Raw genomic sequence first — 19,853 nt, 5'->3', positions numbered from 1 at the left:
CATTCCCTTGGGCCTGCACACACTCCTACACACCCACACAGATACACACACACACACACACACACACACACACACACACACACAGTCCTACACACACACTCCTACACACAAACACACACACTCTCATACACACAAACACAAACACATACACACACACAGCATGGGCATACATACACACCGTTGGGTTCCCATTGGCCACTGAACAATGCAGGTTCCCTAATGGTGCCCTCGTGCCAGTATTGTTGGGGGACACAAAGGGGGTGTGAGCCGTGGAGCAGAGGCTGCATAGAGTGGGCCGGCTCGTGGGATGGCCTGCCTCAGCAGAAGGCATTCAAGCCCTTTAAACCTGTTCTCAATGGAGCTCTGCATTGAGCAGTCTCAGCACAACGCCAGCAGGCTAAGCCTGAGGGACAGACCCAATGTTTATTTCATTTTTAGGCGGGAGAGTGGCGGCATTGGGGAATCAGACTCTGAGACTAGGGGCTATTATCCGCCAGGCAAAATTACACTGCTATTTTTTAAGTGGCTCACTTTGGAGAGTCATGGATACGTCAAAATGAAGCAGGCGATCCAAATCAGGGATGGCTCTCATCTCCTCTGGTCTTTTTCACTGGCTATAGTCACAGGGCTGTCTGTCAAGATGTCACATCACATGACCAAACCAGTTGATTTGGCATGACATGGCATGCTTTTGAAAGTAAAATTCACTACCATGTTGAACATTTTGGGCTGAAACATCAGTTCCTGCTTCGACTTCATTGTGTGCTTTGTTAAGTATCACACATGGTAAATGTCACAGGTCAGTGACCTGACATATTCACTATAACATTTAAATTGCTTTGCATTTCAAAACACTTCCAGTGATCATTTGTAAACCTATAGTCATTTGTAAAGCCATAGGCATAGTCAGCATTCAAAAGTTTATTTTGGTGATCCGATTTTGTAAGCTTTGTAGCAGCCCTGACGGAGAATTCCCTTCATAAGAGCTCTATTTGATTAACAATAAACAGCAAAGATATTTATGTTATGCACTTTATTAAATGAACAGAAGACACTCCAATGACATATTTCAAACTGAATTTCGAGGTAAACTGTTTGTTAAACTATTACAGTTTTTAGACTTGTCATTTCCAGCATTCCCTTGTCACCCTAAGTACAAGTACAGACCATCCTTTAACATAAACACTCCCTGCAGGATAACATTAGCACATGGTTTGAGGATCTGAGGCAGAATATTTTATAAGTCTCTTGTCAGAGGCAGAATATGTCAGCATGGCACATTTTTTCCCAGCAGCGAGGACCGTTTCTAGAATAATTTCCTACCTCATGCTGTGTGACACAAAGAGTCCCTACTGCATCCTGATTTCCCAGTCCCTACCCATTCCCAAATCCAGGCCTCCCAAGGCCAGCAGGTGTTGGTCTTCTCTATACCGGAACGTCAGCGGAACTTGGATACCTGTGAACGGAATGGCATAATGTCTGCCCCATTCAACATTGCAGCACAACAACCATCAGCTGACAGTTCAATGTCATTTTCATGCATGAGTATCGGATCGGATCGGATTGGATTGGATTGGATTGGATTGGATCAGATTGAATAGTCTTTAATGTCCCCTGGGGGCAATTTGGTTCACAGCCAGAATCCAGCACAAATACACTGAGATAATTCATAAATAACGACATTGTTGGATCTTCGAGTGGTTTGCGTTGTGTTTTAGCTTTGATGTCTAATGTCTGAATTGAAGATGTTCAATTAAACTGAGTATCTCTACAGAAGATGCTCAGCGTTTGGCTTCTCGATCCGTCTCAAAGTCAATTCCTTAGACAAAGTCAGTTATAGCTAAACCATTCTAACATGAATCTTGCCCACGTGAAGGGGGGCAACCATTGCACAAGACTTGCTCTGACCAGGTGGCAAAATCAAGACACACAGCTCTGGCTGTTATCTCCCTCAGCCTTTTGTTATGACTGATGTTCCTGAGGAAGGCTAGGCCTCAGATACACATATATACAGAATCACATACACGTGTGGGAAATGATAAAGTCTGAGTTTGAGTCTGAATGTAAACATAGCAATGATAAGCAAATGCAAGTTGACCTATAACTAGTTAAGACACCCAACAACTGATGGGACAAATTATCTTAGGCATATGTTAGATCTATATCTCTCATATCTGAATATAATTTCCTTCTTATACTGTCTGCGCTCTACTGACACATACAAAAAAAGTTAAGTCAAGTCAGTTTATTTGTATAGCGTATTTAACATGCACAGAGTGCAACCCAAAGCGCTCCACACATTAGACTGACACATACGGTAAGACAAAAGGTGCCGGACGGAGCAGCATAGTTGTCAGCATACCCGTGACACCAAGACATAAGCAAACAAATGTACAAAACAACAAATGACACACGAGACAAAAGACACCAGACGGAGCGGCGTAATCGCCAAAAAAACCCCCTCAAGAGTGAGGGAAAGCATTTTTCTAAGCCGTGTGATGATGTGATGGTGTGGTATACCTGAGGTGTGAGCGGTCACTGCTGATGGCTTTCTCCTCATGCCCAGCACGACCACAGACTGGACTGAGCTGCCCGAGACAAAGGTGTCGTCCTCAGAGAGACGACTGTGGAGGGAGGTGGGCCATGATCATTTATATGGTATATAAATGAAATGGTATGGTATAGGGTGTGTATGGTATGGTGGGTGTCATGTTATATGTTGTATGTTATATGTTATATGTGATGTGTGATGTGTGATATGTTATATGTATGAGATGTATGTTACCTCAAATGCTGGCATCTTTTATGGATGAAATGACGTGTGAAAAAGAATATCCTTTACAGGACAATAAAGACTCTATCTATCTATCATTTATACCTTGTGAAAGTGCTGCGGCTAAACACCAGGGTGCTACTGGCACTGCTATGAGGGCCACTCTGACCGCACTGTTACTGACCACAGCACAGGTCTCTGTACTCTGTCTGTACTCACTCACACTAATGTAATCTCCTGCTGTATGCACCTATGGTGATAGTTAACAGAATCAGCATAAGGAAGTACAGTCATTTCCTGTGTATTAGCTGGACAGTGTTTTATGCAAGTTAAAAGAAACATATTAATATTAACTGCCACCGTGTATTAACCTCATAGCTGAAGAAATGTATAAGCTGCGGCTAATAATTGGGAAGTTACGGTTACGATTATGTTGAAAGTAGAGAGGGAAAGTAGAGGGGATGGTATCACCCTCAAATTAGTTTGAGCAGCAGATGAATGTCAGAAGTGTGTGTGAGTTTCCAGTAAGTTCCTCTGACCTGCACGCAAGACTCCCCGGCGTCATAAGGAACCTGTGCGAGGAGAACGTCTTCCTGTCGCGGTAATGAAACGAGTGTCCATCGTCCTCATAGAGCATCCCCTCAGCACAGCCCTGCAGGGACACACACACGGGGCAGGACAGATGATCTCATATACAGTAGGATCACATATGCTCATGTTCATGTCCATATTACATTATATTACATTACATTACATTTGGCTGACGTTTTTTAACCAAAGCGACTTACAACATGGTAAAAACATTTAAAGCTTTTAAGAGCAATTCTAACAACAATTAAAAAAAACACAAGTGCATCAATATGAAGCTCTCTTTGTACATACTGTATATGAATAGGCCTCCGGTGGCATACACAATTTAAAAAAAAAAAACTGATGAACAAATAAGCTTTTCTCAAAAAAAGTTGATTATCAGGGATCAGCACTAGGTAACTACTTCAAACTGTATCCCTTAAAGGGGGACTCTCCCCTTCGCATCACATGTTGTATCCAAGCTGTCCAAGAGGAAAGGACACGTTTTAGATGAGCTCCTCACCTTGGCGTCCAGCGCCACGGTCAGGCAGAGGGGGAGCTTCTGGTAATCCGCAGAGCAGGAGCCAGCGCCCTCCCGCCTGGGCACCACTGTGCCCCCTCTCTGGAACACAGGGACCTGCAGCGCAGGCCACAACAGGGAAGAGGATGAGGGACCAACAACAACAACAACAACAGCAACAACAATGTCATCAACATCAACAATAACAACAACATGATGCATTTATATAGCGCTGTTCAAGGCACTTTTTAGAACCAACTATGAGGATCTGACTCACAGTGTCCAGTGTCACAGGGTGAGCCAGGTTTCGATCTCCACTGAACGCTTGAGCAGAGTCAATATCGTACCACAGCTGATGACAGAAACAGAGGCATTTTAACTCCTAAACAGCACATTTTAATCAGATTTTAATCAGCTGTTTACTTGAATGCTAAATAAACCGATAATAAGCCGCCATGGAGACACATTTATTCATGTCACTGTGCATTATTACCATATAGAGAACCCCTGCGCAGAAAGTAGAAATGTACTCCAGCAATTGGAGTACCTGTTTACATGGGTGGATTTTCCAATCGATCAGATTATGTGCACCACTTCTCTATAAAATGTAGTCGGATCGGGCTGAATCCAATCAGGTGAGGCATTTTTATTCCGACTGAGCCGTTTGTAATCAGATTAAATGTGTCCATGTGAACGGGGCTAATGTTAAATAGCCTACATGTTAAAAACTCTTTGATGAAGCTGAATATCTCCCACCTCTTCGATGCCAGGGAGGAAAACCATGACTTCCTTAACACCTGGTGCAGTTACAGGACAGGCAAGTAGTGCATTACCTATAAAGAGAAACATAAGGCTCAACAACAGCTCGTACTACCCACAGATATACACTGCACAAACTGCTTATGTAATGAAATTTAACCAAGTGTAATTCATTTTATATCAGGATCAAAATATCTAGTTAGGATTGTTTTGTAAAGACAGTATAAAGCGCTTTACCTAGTGCTTTCTCATTTCAACTTGTTTTAAGGAGTCTTGTCATGAAAAGAGCAAATTTGTCTTGATAAGGCTCCTTAAAACAAGTCAAACTCTAGTTATCTCTCTCCATACTAAAAACCATATCAAATAGATTTTTGATTTGGTCTTGATGTCAGACAACAGTGCAGTGCAATATAACAGAAAGAGCAGTAAATAACAGTAACATAACAGTAATAATGTTGTAATACTGTTAATACTGTGCATTCTGGGTTATATTTACCAATTATGTACTCATGGTCCACACTGAAGGCACTCTGTTCTCCAGGGAACTCTAACCACAGTGGCCTGATACAAACAACACAGACAGACACACAGTATAGTAGTAGGCACAAGAACTCATCACTGCATGTTTACATGTGCAACAGACACACAGTAGGCACAAGAACTCATCACTGCATGTTAACATGTGCACACGGTTGTGTCATTTGGCCTTCACAGGCACCATGTAATGGTTTCTGCACTTCATAATAATGAGTTAGTCTAAATGCTACTCACCACCTCTTAATTTATTACTATCTTTCAACTCAAAACTAGCCCTCTCATCTGAATTCTCAAATAGCATTTGAAGAGCTCTTTTCCAAAATGCTATAAATCCATTTTTGTGTATTTCAGGTAATATCAATAAAAATGCAGTTGTTTTGTTTTGATTGAGTAAAGATACATCAACTAAATATAACCCAATTGCAGTTGGTCCACTGAAAATACTTGGAAAACAAAATTAAAAAAATGATTTCTGAAACTTCATCAAAATGGTGGATATGGAAAAGAACTAAAGAAACATTGATTCATATGAACATTGATTCATAAAAACATCAAACAACCCAAACTCTTGAGAGTGATCATATGTCCTGTATGTCCGCGTTGATGTCGTACCTCATTGGCGGGAGAGCAGCGGTGTGGGCCTGATGGAAGAGTGTGTACCAGTAGGGCAGGAGACAGTAGCGCCGCTGGACGGCGGAGCGGATCCTGGCTGTCACCGCCTCGCCAAAGAGCCACGGCTCGCGGCGCTTGGTTCTCTTGTCCGCGTGGCCCCTGAAGAACGGCTGCAGCGCCCCAGCCTGGTACCAGCGCACCAGCAGCTCGGGGTCGGGGTCCCCCGCAAAGCCCCCGACGTCAGCTGAGGGGAGATGGGGCATTATAGGAACACGACAACTTTTGCTTACAGCCAGCCTATAATGTGCAGCAATCTAATATTCTCCACATGGCGATGTGTGTGTGTGTGTGTGTGTGTGTGTGTGTGTGTGTGTGTGTGTGTCTGTGTGTCTGTGTGTGTCTGTGTATGTCTGTGTGTGTCTGTGTCTGTGTGTTACTAAACAAATCTCTAGGACTAAGATTTCTCTTTCAAAACTGTGCCCTGTTGTAGTGGGCCCAAATGGCCATGGTAATGCTGTGCAGGTCACCTCCACAGAAGGCTATGGCTGCCAGGCTCAGGGACAGCAGCATGGGGATGCAGCACTTCAGGTGATCCCACGTGGCCTCTGTGTCTCCTGTCCAGACAGCACCTAGCACACCAAACCAACGCATGCGATCAGTGGAAATAAAAACGCACATACGTCATCCCACTAGCTCACACATACCAACCATTACACACATTTCTGGCTGCAGTGTGTGTGTGTGTGTGTGTGCATGTGTTTTCCGCTGGCTTACCAAGCCTCTGAGATCCAGCGAAGAAAGAGCGTGTCAGAACAAAGGGCCTCTCGGTTCCGCCAGCGCGTGTCATCAGCCCGTCCACTGTGGCCATGTGCTGAAGGACGCAGGAGGACAGGAGCTGATATCTACTGGGAGCATACTCATGTTCCTATGTTCCCCGGGACTTATGTTCCCCCGGGCCATATGTTCCCCGGGTCCTACGTTCCCCACTTTGTATGGGACCAGGGAACATAGGACCTTTTGGGGGGAAACCAGGGAACATAGGACCCGGGGAACATAGGGATGACCCCTATCTTACTGCTAACTTGGAATCTGCTGATATCTATAGCTAACTTGGAATCTGCTGATATCTACTGCTAACTTGGCATCTACTGATATCTACTGCTAACTTGGCATCAGCTGATATCTACTCCTAACTTGGCATCAGCTGATATCTACGGCTAACATGGCATCAGCTGATATCTACTGCTAACTTGGCATTAGCTGATATCTATAGCTAACTTGACATCAGCTGATATCTATAGCTAACTTGCCAGCAGCTCTAGCCTGGCTAATGCCACCACATTGCGCACAAGGCAGCATGGGTGGGTATACCCAGGATATATCAGCTCCATGTCGTGAATCTTTTCTAATCTAGTGGTGGAGCCATCACCCACCTGGTAAAAGCCGTAAAGATTGTGTAGATCCCGGTGCTCCCAGCCCCCACGATGCACCACACTCTTCGGCATGGTCTGCTCCGGACCATAGAACACCGAGGGCTCGTTCATATCGTTCCAAACAAACAATGAGTCTGTAGATCCCTGATACAGAAACAGGTCAGTTGTGATTGGCAGAAATAGTCAGATGAGCTCCATGAGGTGGCTAATTGTGAGACTCACTTTGTACTTGTTGAGAGAATAGCATCTGGCATACCAAGACCTGGTCTGTGGACAACTGAAGTCCAAGTAATTGGAGTCACCTATGGCAAACAGTAGGGCAGTACATCTATGAGAAATAGACATTTCACATACGACATATGACACAAGGCAAAACAAATTTACTTTAAAATGTTAAAACTACAGCTAGTGGAAAATCTCAGAAGACAAAAAAAGTATATTAAAGTTCAAACTTCACCTGGCCAGCAAGACCCTGTGTAGACGCCTCCATCTTTGACCTTCACAAAATGGTCTCCATCTCTGGCCTCACAGTAAAGGGGCCAGTCAGGGTCAACCTTAATATGGGGGTCACTGATTACCACCATCTGCAACAGACAGAGATTACTGACCCTTCAGCATTTTCAGATATTCCTACTCTTTCTTTCAAGGGATACATTTGTAAACAGTCTTGCCTTCCTCTTCCTCCTCGCCAGGTGTTGCTGGAGTGCCACTGGGCTGGGGAAGCGTTCTGAGTCCCAGGTGAAGTAGCGTTTCCCATCTGTGTGCTCGATGTCCAGCCATATCACATCGTACGGGATGGCGTGCTGGTCAAAGCCAGCGTCCACGGACTTCACATCCGCTTCGTCTTCGTAGTTCCAGCGGCACTGGTGGTATCCAAGAGACCAGAGAGGAGGAAACGCTTGGTAACCTAACGTAGGGAGCAGAATTGATCACACATAACTGCCCTTCATCACAAGAGCCACACTCATGATTGTGGATAAACAACATGGACTGTGCTTTCCTTTTAGCAGTGTTGAGAAATCAGGTTTCGGAGGCTAAAACTGCCCACGTGTTTGTCCCATCCATTCATTAAATCAAGTGATTCTAATTAGCACAACTCTTCAGCAAGTTGGATGAGCTACTTCATGAAATCACCTGTTGTGAATGCAAATGCAAAACCAACACGTGGTAGGACTTCTAGGTTCTGAGGCCAGCATTCAGCAAACACTGCCTTTTTAAGCAGCCATTGCTATACTGAATGACATCCACACCTGTCAGCTGTGCATACTGAGAGAGGACTTGCGAGGGTGTGGGGCCTGCGAGGATGAAGCAATCAATCACCCCGCTCTCTGAGATCCAATGGACATCTGTCTGGATAGGCGCTCTACTCCTTTTCACTGGGGCTGCCACGTCCTCCTGTGGAGAGCAACAGAAACTCATTGTGAACACTATAGAATATAATAAATTAATATTTCATATATCAATGTATAATTAATACCAAACACATACTGTATCTGCAGTTAGTAGCTTAATAACACAAACCAAGCCTGGTGACTATGAGGTTACAGCCATCACCAACACTAATGCTACCTCATTGTCTTTGGGGTGGTAGTGCACATCCACAAGGGTCTCAGAAGCATTGAGCCAGAAGAGCCCCAGGGTCCTGTCAGGCTTGTGTGCCAACAACAGTGGCACGGCTCCATAGAGGCCTAGCCGGCTGTCAGTACGGTAGCCAAACACATCCAGGTTGTACAGCCTGTAAGGCTCGCCACCGCTGCAGAGGCACAGACAAAGACAGCGATATTAACACGAAGCTCACGTACAGCACCATCCAGACATGTTGAATTCAATACCATTCAGAGTCTCTGTTGATGTCAGTGGTTGTAAGACCTGGTGTCTTTCAGTCGGAGCCTGTCCGCATGTTCTGGAATGCCATACACATGGTTGAAGCCATGGAGGCAAAAGTCCATACCAACAGAACTTGGACCTGGGATAGAAACATGCTAATTGCTTTATCACAATTCAATGATTATACTGAAAAAACAACAAACATACAGGAGATAACCTACCATTGGCTTTCACATCTACAAACTGTCCAAATCTCTCTTGCCATAGGCCCGATGGATCTTCCTAATATCATAGAAAAGAAAACAATGTCACTAATTCAACAAATCAAATGAACTCATGGTTTGAAAAAAAATAGATGGAACCTGACCTGATTTAACGTGGAGTCATGTCTGTCAAAGCAAGCAAGAGGATGAGTGAGTGAAAGTTGAACAACTGAAATGAACTGAGCATAATTCAATTGATTGAAGTGTGATATAGGCCAACTATGGCTATATGTGTGTTAGGTGCTAGGTGTTACTGTAGGTGCTATTACAGAAGCTCTGCTACATCTCAATTATACTACATATGGTCATATACTATTACCAAACTATTACAATACTATTACCAAAGATGTATGGCCCGATATCTTCGGTGTATTACCATGAAGCAATAACTATCCAATTCAATTCAATCCAGTTCAACTTAATTAAGTACTCTGCTATTTAAAAAACGATCTTTCTGGTGACTACCGTGGCAACTTGATGCCTGTGAACAGTTTAACTATATGGTTCTGGTTATGGTTATAGTTCATTTAGCAGACGCCTTTGTACAAAGTGAATATGTTCAAAAGAACTGTTCCATGCTTAATGGAGTCTCCATTGACTCTACTTTGGTGCAAACCTACCTTGGGGGGTCTTGCAGGGTCTCAAACAACATCCGGCTATTTGGATTGAGAGTGGTGATCACCTCTTTCGCACAAAGGACATCCAGACTGAAGGGAGTCCCTTGGATCCGTACTTGGTGCTGTCCCAAGCCCCAGGAGAGTGTGACAGAACCCTCACCTTTCCTCTCCACACGTAACCTGCCACACACACATACTATCTATAACGTAGGCTACTGAACTGACTGGAAAAATGATAAGCAGAGCAAAATAACTTCCATGCATTCACAATGTAATCTAGTAAGAATAATGACATGAGCATAGTAATAGTGTTATTAGTGTAGTAATATTAAATGACATTGAATGAGTAATAATGTGCATATCCTTCATCCTTAGTATATTTCACTGAGAACTATGTTAGCAGGGTTTGTGGTGTTACCATGTCAAGCTCAATGTATAGGGCTACTGAGAAGGATTGCAGGCTACCATTATGGTATGTATGTTCTCATCATTGTCCTCACAGATGTTACAGATGTTTGTCTGACAACTTTTTGCCTGAAAATGTTTAACATTGGAGTCACTGAACAAAATATATTTCAGGCTTACTGTTCATACACCGGCTCTTCAATCAAAACATCTGGAACTCTGTAGCGCATTTTAACAGGGTGGATCTCATCTATGGTAACCCTTATAGCACTCTCCCGACATACCCTCACTTGCAAGAGCAAATGCACCTGGAAGTGACACATATTGCAGTCGGTTGAACATATGCACACTTTCACTGAATATATTCACCACCTCCCCCCCCCCCCCGCCCCCCCCCCCCCTCCACCCACACACACCCACACGCACACCATCTCACTGCATGAAGCTCCCAGATAATGAAGCACATCTGGAAAAGGCCTACCTGAGATTTTATCTCAAAGACTTCCAAGCTGGCCCCTTTCTCTGTCAGTGCTAAGCTTTCCAGAGAGACACAGTAATGCACTCCAGGTTTTTGTTTATGCCGCCTGGAAACCGATCAAATATATCAACATTGCCTACAATTAGTGCACTTTTAGTGAGAATACCATGACGATTAAGCATTCAACACAAGGTGATTACCCTACCTGTAAAAGGCTATATGTTCACTTTTCTTGAACATTTCCTTACGATCATTATCAAGAGCGACGCTGAAAGAAACATGAAAGTATAATTTTAGGTTTGTATTGTAAAGACTTGGTATATGAGTATGCATTGGTATGCATTTGGTATGCATGCGGCGTTGATAAATAAAATATGTATATTTTATTTCGAAAAAAACATTGTCAAATGATTGCCACTGCACCAATCTTTTGCATTTTACAAAGTAAACATGCACCAGACCACAGACCACCAGGAAGTTAATTTGCAAGGCAACGCCGCATGCATGCGGACATAACATGCATGCTACCAATGTCCTTTTAAGTCCTATAAGTGTCATGCTACCTCTCCGTTTTTGTAGACGCTTCATTTGCCATTAATTTCAGCGAAGGAGTCGGGACCAGGTCGGGACGGGAGGAACTTGGCTAACTGAGAAAAAAGTGACTGAAGTTGTGCCAGTGACACAAAAACCTTGCAGGAAATCTGATAATCACTGTTGCGCACTAAGGGCGCAAAAAGTAGCCTACAGATAAATACGACTGCCCTATAATAATAAAGCTTTGCGTAAATGTATGTCGTTAGTGAATCTCTCAAACAAAATCATACTGCCACACACATTTCGTCATCATACAGCGCCAGGGTCGGCTACCCTTCTGGTTAATGTAGTACCAGCCTACACGCATCAACCACATGCCTCGTACATGATCATTAATTGTAGACCAACTTCAATTTCTTTTGCAAACACAATGTTGATTACTAACACAATCCTCAACGATCCCATTTGGTGAATTAAACCAGACATATGGATAAGTGGTGGAGTCAAATATTCATCTAACATCTGGAAAACGTCGGAAAGTCGCCCTCTACTGATGTTTTCCTGAAGTAGCCTACCCGGAAATAAGGCGGAATTGATTTGTGTGAGGTGAAGATGCCATATGTCACGCTGTACTTGTCATGCCTCTTTTATTTAATATTACACATTCCCGGAGATTATGGAGCAGAAATATCATTATGGAACTTAGAAATTACCCCGGTAAGTTCTTGAAATGCTTTCGATTTGAAATTCAACTGAAGTTACATAAAGATAACTTCCGAAGAGGATGTGGAGGATACACTGTGATCAGAAGCAGCAGCTGTTGTGAATTCTCACCTGTCCATACATTTTAAGCATTGTGTGCACTGAAGTAGTTGTTGAATTGAATTTGGTAGCATTCTTCTTATACTCGATAGTATTCAGCCTAGTGTATGGTTATATTTCGTGCACTTCCTGTAGTTGTTATCAGATGCAGCTGCTGCTACTGTCAAAACAGAAGCAGATCAAACAATTCTCAAGAGTGCAACAACCAATTCAATGCAAAGCTAGCCGAGCCGACAGGATGTTGTAACTGTGCCAAAGACTTAATTCTATACTCTTTGACAGTTGAGCTTGGCGCTTTTGGGCCACGTTCAATAAAATGTGAATGTTTGTCATGTCTTGCTTTGTGGACTACTTCTTCTATTCCTGTCAGAGCAGTAGTCTATAAGCCATCATAGCGCAGGCCTTGTCATTTTCTGATCTTCAATGTAGGCTATTTTTTCACTACCTGGTTTGCTTTCAGGATGACCCTTCTGAAATCTTCCGAAAAACACTCTATGCTAACAGCACTATCTTCATGAACTGTGAGTCAAGATGATGGGTCTCAACTTACTTACAGGCATTCATTTGAAAGAGAAAGTATTTTAATAGAATGCTTCTTTTCTAGTTACAAGTGAAATGCCATGTGATGAAAACAGGACTTTCAACATTTCTTGGTACCTTCGCTCGTCTGTTTGCTTCAATGAAGTATTCAACACTCCAGTGAGAAGAAATATGTTTTATTTGTTTGTTTTCTCCTATATATGTTTTTGCAATGTTACTTTTGTTTAGAAACATACTGTACATGTGCCTTTAGGATCATGCAAGTCTTAATGATAAAACATGTTACACAAATGTCGCATCATTAAGGCATGATCCTAATGTAACATGTTTGTCTCATTCTTACATTCTTGTGACATTTGACCTTGCTTGACGTGACATTTGACCTTGCTTGACGTGACACAACATTAAAATGATGTCCTACTGTGTGCCCTTTTCAGGACGACAAGGCCATGGAGATTTGGAAGTTTGGAAGAACCACTATGCTAAAGGATGGCTGGAGCGGCCATTACAGCGAAAGCTTCATCTACTTTGACAGCTGCGCAGCTCTCTTCACACCTCAAGTTAGTAGGGGAGCAGCAGGCGGGCATGCAGATGCTGTGGCGTAACTATTTAACCAGTCGCTCGCTCTTCTGATGGCCTACTGTACATGTGTCTGTTTGTGCTCTCCTCAGGCATATTACAAAGAGTTTCCGCCAGCTCACTCTCTTGACAGTCCTACGGTGAGTCTTGTGGGAATTAGATTTATTATAACCCATTGTATTGTTACAGATTATGTTTTTTATTTTGAATTGCACATTTTTGGTGCTATTTCTCACCCTGTATTGTAATTACAGGAATGTTATCCCTAAACTAGTGATGAAAGAGTATTTTTTGTACTCTTGAGGACTGAGCCCCTTTTAATCGGGGCTTTGTAATTAATAATGTATGCTTTCGAATGTGAAACCTGAATACAGGGAAATTAAATTGCCTATATGGGCAGTAGTTTTGTGGTGAGGCTAAAGAGCTTGAATATGAGGTAAATCACTTAAATAAAAGGCACAGTCTTTGTTAACATCTGGTATGGGTTAAGAAAACCTTTTTTTCATGTTTTTGTCCTGGACTTGGTATCTTCAACAGGCTGGGAATCAGAGTGACACAATCACTTTTGATGACAAACCAGTGAGTTTTTAGACTTTTATTCTTTTTACACCGTTTGTATTGTCTGTTGGTAGCTATAGATATATCTGCTGAGTGTCTTGTATCTTGTAGGCCATTGGTGCTGTGGCCAAAGCATGGTCAGACAGCCCTTACCTCTTCATCGTGCAGATCCAGATGGGCCACCGTGAAGGTGAAGAGGAAAAGCCTAACAACAATCAGGACAAATATTCTTTCTCAAGTGAGTGAGACACTTTTTCTTTGTTTGTTTTTAAGAAAGGCATTCATGTTATTTGTGATCTTATGTGCAGCTTGTGTCGACGGCCTGATTTTGATGTGTATATTTACATGTGAGTGTTTGCATGTATTCTTGCATTTATCTTTAGTGACTGTTGAGATGAAGGGTCCTCGGGAGTACTCGTCACCTGCTGACTGGCCCCTCATGATGGTACGTTTTCCCCTGAATGCCCCCTTCTCCTCAGCCATGTGGGGGCTGAGTGTCTTCATATACACACACCCTTCTTGAACATTTTTTAGGTTTACCGGCCGCATTTGTGTCTTTGTAAACCCATGGTGATCACCTTCCTTCCCTGGCAGTTCTACATGGTCATGTGCATCGTGTATGTGTTCTATGGAGCTCTGTGGCTACTCTGGTCAGCCTGCTACTGGAGGGACCTGCTGAGGATCCAGTTCTGGATAAGTGCTGTCATCATTTTGGGAATGCTGGAAAAGGCTGTGTTTTACTCCGAGTACCAGAGAATTCGCTACTTTGGTGATTATGGTGAGTCCAAACCCTAGTTTGCAGGGTTTTTTTTTTTATTTGTCTACATTGTTCCCAGTTGTGGAAAGATAGAATTATGTCACTTTCATGCCCACTGTCTCTAAAAACCTGCTCTATTTTTCTTAAGTTCAAGGCACAGTTATATTTGCTGAGCTGCTGTCTGCACTGAAGAGAACTCTGGCGCGAATCCTGATGCTTATTTTCAGCCTTGGCTATGGTATTGTCAAGTAAGTCTGGCTGTAGTCTGGTGATCACCTCTTTACTTTTAACTGGCCCCTGCCAGCAGATGAATCACAGCTGTACCTAGACCAGATTTATAAAATCAAATTATTTAAATAATAATAAAAAAAAACATGACACTTTCACTGCCGTTTGTCATGTCTCCTCTGATCTTCCTCTTGTCTTGCTCCCAGTGATCTTCACCAAAAGAAGAAGCTATTTTATGTGTTTAGAGCTGCAAGAAATGTTTGTTATGAGTGCTCATGTCCGTGTGGTCCTCCACAGGCCGAGGCTGGGGACCACGGTGCACCGGCTGGTGGCAGTAGGGCTGCTGTACCTGCTCTTCTCCTCTGTGGAGGGAGTCCTCAGGGTGACCGGGGTGGGTTGCAGCTCTTCTTATTATATTATATACTTATATTATTAATATTCATTATTTTCATTTTTATTTTTGTTAATGAGATTAATGTAATTTAAACAATCTTTTTTGTTTGTGAAGTGACCTTGGGTGTCATGAAAATTGCTTTAAATAAAGTGGATTATTAGTATTATTTTTATTATTATAATTATTATTACTGTAGTTCCTGACCAGCCAGCATTAAGCAACTGTCACTATATAAGCTATGATCATATTCCAAGACTGCGAGGCTATATGACAACGGAATTTTTGTTTGTTTGCTAACTTATGGTCAACCTGCTGTGCGATTTATTGTTAGCATGATCTGTCTCAAAGTTGGTCTGCCTGTGCTGAGTGAGAGGTTAAAACAGATGATTTCTTCTCCTTGCAGGGTTTCTATGGCACCGTGGCACTGGTGGCCAATCTCTCACTCTCACTCATTGACTCTTGTGTCATGTGGTGGATATCCTTCCTGAAGAATGAAGGACATTTAAGAAGTGCAGAATATGACAAGCACGGATTGAATATGTGAATAGATCTTGTTCTTGTTTGCAAACATGCTTGTGTACAGGGTGGGATACTGTGAAGCAAGGCTACTGGCCTTACCCAGGTAACCTCGGGAGTAGCCACTAAGCTCCTAACAAGTTCAGACATGTCCCGGTTATAGCCAGTTACCTTGCTTCTTGGTACGGCCATCAGGTGTTTGGTAGTTTTTGTGACTAATTATGTTCCTTGACTGTGTAATGTGCACATCTACATGAGTCTGTCCCAGACAACAAAACTTCTGAAGCTACGCAGAAATGTAGTGAAGCTTTCTTTATATCGCCACTTCACCAACACACTCATCTTTTCAGTGTTGGGTAAGTACTTGTAAAGCATTTGTTTCTTTCTTTCCGTGTGTGGGTGTGTACATGCGCATTTCAGTAAAATGCAATGCCTATGCCCATTTTGCAGCTTCCATTGTATTTCTCATCTGGACCACGAAAGTCTTCAAATGTGTTGACTGCCAGACGGTGAGTTGACCGCAGATACATTTCCATATTTGTTGTGTATGGCACTATTACACACACACACACACACACACACACACACACAGACATTCAACCTTTGTGCTTTATATTCTGCAATGAAGACCAGTCAAAGTATTTCTTTGTTTAATGTGAGCTTGTTGCTTTTTTTACTAATTGAACTCAGTCATGTATTACTTACTATTAATACTACTCATTCTCAGGCTTGGAGGGACCTCTGGGTGGACGACGCCTTCTGGAGGCTTCTCTTCTCCATCATCTTGCTGGTCATTATGGTGCTGCTGCGGCCCTCAGTCAACAGCCAGAGGTCAGTCAGGGTTTATGTGTAGGAAGGCTCCTGCATGTGTCTCAAATTCATTTGCTTCCTTGTTTGTGTTTACTTCTTTTCTCTTGAAGTTAACTAGTTACGCAGCCAAACGTTATTTTAACATCCAGGTGTAACATTCCATGTTATTGAAATGTGGCAGATGTGGCAGTCCTCAGTTAACTACAGAGATGGGAAACTAGTAGTGTCAGCTACACATGGTATGATACTGGGGATTAGGTGTGGAGGAACACGTTTATCAAGCTTTCCTCAGTGTGTCAACAAGTGGCCTATGGTAATGAAAGGAAAACATAGATATCAAATACAGTGTATCAGGTAGCATCACTGGAGTCACAGTAGGACCTCATAAAGGCTGTGTGTGGATCATAGCCATATTTGGTACGCAATTGCATCTTGTGCTGAAGGACCTACTAAGTTATACTGGAATGTTAACTGTTTCTTTGGTTCTTTCGTGTGATTCCGTCAGGTTCTCCCATTCTCCTCTCATAGACGAGGAGGATGACGAAGAGGAAGACGAAGCCAAAGAACCCATGTTAAGCACAGCTTTTGGTGAGCTACAACATAAACCAACAACTTTCAGACTTGTACCGTAATTTCCCAACTATTAGCCGCGACTTATACATTGATTTTTGTATTTGTATTGTATTTATATATTATTTATTTATTGCATAAAACACTGTCCTGCGGTATATACACAACACAGCTAATACACAGGAAATGACTGTAGACATTTTTGGTGGAGGGACTTTGCTTGGTCATACTCGTATGTCTCTACTAATGAATGGGTATGGTGGAGGGACTTTGCTTGGTCATACTCGTATGTCTCTACTAATGAATGGGTATGGTGGACAGACTTTGCTTGGTCATATTTGTATGTCTCTACTAATGAATGGGTATGGTGGAGGGACTTTGCTTGGTCATACTCGTACTGTATGTCTCTACTAATGAATGGGTATGGTGGACAGACTTTGCTTGGTCATACTCGTGTGTCGTGTCTCATACTAATGAATGGGTTTTGTTTAATGGTGGTCAGAGGGCATGAAGATGAGAGGCACGAAGCAGGAGACCAATGGCTCCCAGAAGCTTCTCAGTAAAGAGGTGAGGACCCATTACTCCCCTTGGGGATCAATAAAGTATCTATCTATCTATCTATCTATCTATCTATCTATCTATCTACTCCTCTTAGGGCCATAATCTGTGCTTATGTTTCAATATTAATACAATATTAATGTATATTCTACGTGAAAATAAGCACATAGACTAGACTGGGTAGGGTAACTAGTCTGTTTTGTTTGGTCTGGTTTGGTCAACACATATCAAAGTATAAGTGTCATTACTATTATTATTTAACTCTAATTCATATTAATAATAGGTATTATTATTGACCTTTTTATTACATTTGACTTGATGCAGTTATGCATGGATGTAGTCGCATTCCATGAGCTGGGATGTGGGAAATGGCATTTTCATTTTTCTTTGGTCGTGACAGGATGAAGACCTCAAGTGGGCGGAGGAGAACATTCCAACATCGATGGCTGATGTGTGAGTTATGAACACTGGAACACTACATGATACCAGAGAGGGTTAAAGCGGAGCGAGAGGCGCAAACGTTCAACCATTTCCGCGTTCTGTTTTCGCAAAGGAGAGGGGGGCGAAATCCCTCTTTAAGCAGACCTAGAAAGTGACGTTACATTTGAACTGAACTGCTTGACGATCGATATCCCACTATGACGTCTTTGCGACACGCCTCTTTAAGCAGACAGGAACTGTTTGAATTTTGCTTCCATAGAGATGCATTTTGTTGCTCTATCTTGTCAGTAATGAAGTATCTTTGATGATACTGTAACGCACCTGTTCATGCTGCATAGAGATATCTGAAGGAAAAGTTCAGAATACCGTACTATATGGCCGGAACCACAACAGATAGTATAATACATAGAACACTTTGTTGAGGCGCCATTTTTCTTTTATGATTCTCTTTTTTCTCCTGTTCACAGAGCCCTTCCTGTTATGTTGGATGAGGAGGAGGTAAAGGAATGTCTTTTGTTTCCCCATCGTCTCGATGTCTGGTCATATTTTCATCTGCTAAAAACTTGCTCGTAAACAAAACCAAAATATAAATGACTTCTCACATATTCTGTCTACACCCCCCTCCCCCCTCCCTCTTTCCTTTGCAGGACATTCAGAAAACTATAATGGAAAGATCAAAAATGGAATAGAGATGGGGAAGGAGTGAAGCACAAGTACACTGGACGACTGTAGATGTCATGTGGTCTGCCTGCCTGGTGCTTGGACATATTACTGTTTAGATGCATATGATTAGCATCTGGGGGGTATTCCAAGTGCATGGTTTAGTGACAAACCTGAGTTACGTTAACTCAGAGTAAGTGGTTAAACCTCCTAATAGAAGAGCTGTATGGCTTAATTTGCCTAACAGAACAATGCCATCGGGCTCTTGTTGTAGGAGGTTTACCACTTACTCTGAGTTAAGTTACTCAGGTTTTTCACTAAACCATGTACTTGGAATACCCCCCTGGTCTTTTGGTTTGTATATATGGTACAGCAATGCTGTAGAGTCAGCGTTGCCATGTAAGTTCACTTCAGAATCAACTGCTGAGATTTTACTTACTTGAGCCTGAGTATGCCTTATCTGGTTTGCAACATCTTGTATTCATAGTCACTCATAAGATTGTACATTATTGGTGCGCCATGCATGTACTGTGTTTTATTGATTAATGTCACTTTCCCCATCACAATTCCCCTATTCCTTTCCATGCCAAATACTTTTTTTGTGCAATCTATTACAGGGATGGTCAATAAGTTATTTATTTAAGTCTTAAATGGGAAGTATAGGGATAGGATATTTATGGGCTAATGAAGTTTAATGTTTAATGTTTTTGCGTTGAAGTTTCTTTGTGTGTTTTTTTGGGGGTAATTAAACTTTGTATCAAATGCTATTTTGTCCTACTCTACTTTTGTATACACATCACTTTAACATGGGCCCATTTAAACTGGTTTCATGAATGTTGAATGCAAATGATTGGTCTCAATTTCATATGGCATGCTGATCCAGGCAAAAGATGCTGAGTGCTAATTTAGGTGTAGCTTAATATCTTCTATATATATATAAAAAAGAAATATAGGCTATATATATATATATATATATATATATATATATATAGTGTGTGTGTGTATATATGTATATATATATATATTATATATATGGATATATTTATATTATTGTTATTATTCTTTTTTATTATTATTTATTTGTTTATTTTC

The 19,853-nt window shown here is 42.1% G+C and overlaps 2 protein-coding genes across 2 annotated transcripts; one reads left to right on the top strand and one right to left on the bottom strand.

Moving 5' to 3' along the window:
• Positions 1–1,024: 1,024 nt before the first annotated feature.
• Positions 1,025–11,499, bottom strand: ganc (glucosidase, alpha; neutral C). The gene is made up of 24 exons (XM_062523114.1): positions 11,358–11,499; positions 11,000–11,062; positions 10,798–10,900; positions 10,497–10,624; positions 9,915–10,091; positions 9,399–9,420; positions 9,253–9,313; positions 9,074–9,170; positions 8,774–8,957; positions 8,455–8,599; positions 7,876–8,111; positions 7,662–7,788; positions 7,427–7,506; positions 7,205–7,348; positions 6,546–6,642; positions 6,299–6,400; positions 5,772–6,015; positions 5,119–5,183; positions 4,620–4,696; positions 4,141–4,215; positions 3,867–3,980; positions 3,313–3,425; positions 2,521–2,624; positions 1,025–1,456 (listed from the first exon to the last, which is right to left on the bottom strand). Exons 1-24 carry the CDS (start codon positions 11,387–11,389, stop codon positions 1,350–1,352), a joined length of 2,697 nt encoding a protein of 898 aa, XP_062379098.1. The 5' UTR covers positions 11,390–11,499; the 3' UTR covers positions 1,025–1,349.
• Positions 11,500–11,885: 386 nt separating this feature from the next.
• On the top strand, positions 11,886–19,528 carry LOC134067859 (transmembrane protein 87A-like). The gene is made up of 20 exons (XM_062523319.1): positions 11,886–12,045; positions 12,611–12,671; positions 12,755–12,849; positions 13,128–13,250; positions 13,362–13,409; positions 13,807–13,848; positions 13,939–14,065; positions 14,211–14,272; positions 14,422–14,605; positions 14,733–14,832; positions 15,110–15,203; positions 15,610–15,683; positions 15,972–16,078; positions 16,173–16,231; positions 16,450–16,553; positions 17,038–17,120; positions 17,605–17,669; positions 18,061–18,113; positions 18,569–18,599; positions 18,749–19,528. The coding sequence occupies exons 1-20, from the start codon at positions 11,941–11,943 to the stop codon at positions 18,788–18,790; spliced, it is 1,659 nt and encodes a 552-aa protein (XP_062379303.1). The 5' UTR covers positions 11,886–11,940; the 3' UTR covers positions 18,791–19,528.
• The last annotated feature ends 325 nt before the right edge of the window (positions 19,529–19,853 follow it).

This window comes from Sardina pilchardus, chromosome 20, assembly GCF_963854185.1.
Source record: "Sardina pilchardus chromosome 20, fSarPil1.1, whole genome shotgun sequence".
Taxonomy (NCBI): domain Eukaryota; kingdom Metazoa; phylum Chordata; class Actinopteri; order Clupeiformes; family Clupeidae; genus Sardina; species Sardina pilchardus.
This window is presented reverse-complemented; position numbering and strand designations above follow the sequence as displayed.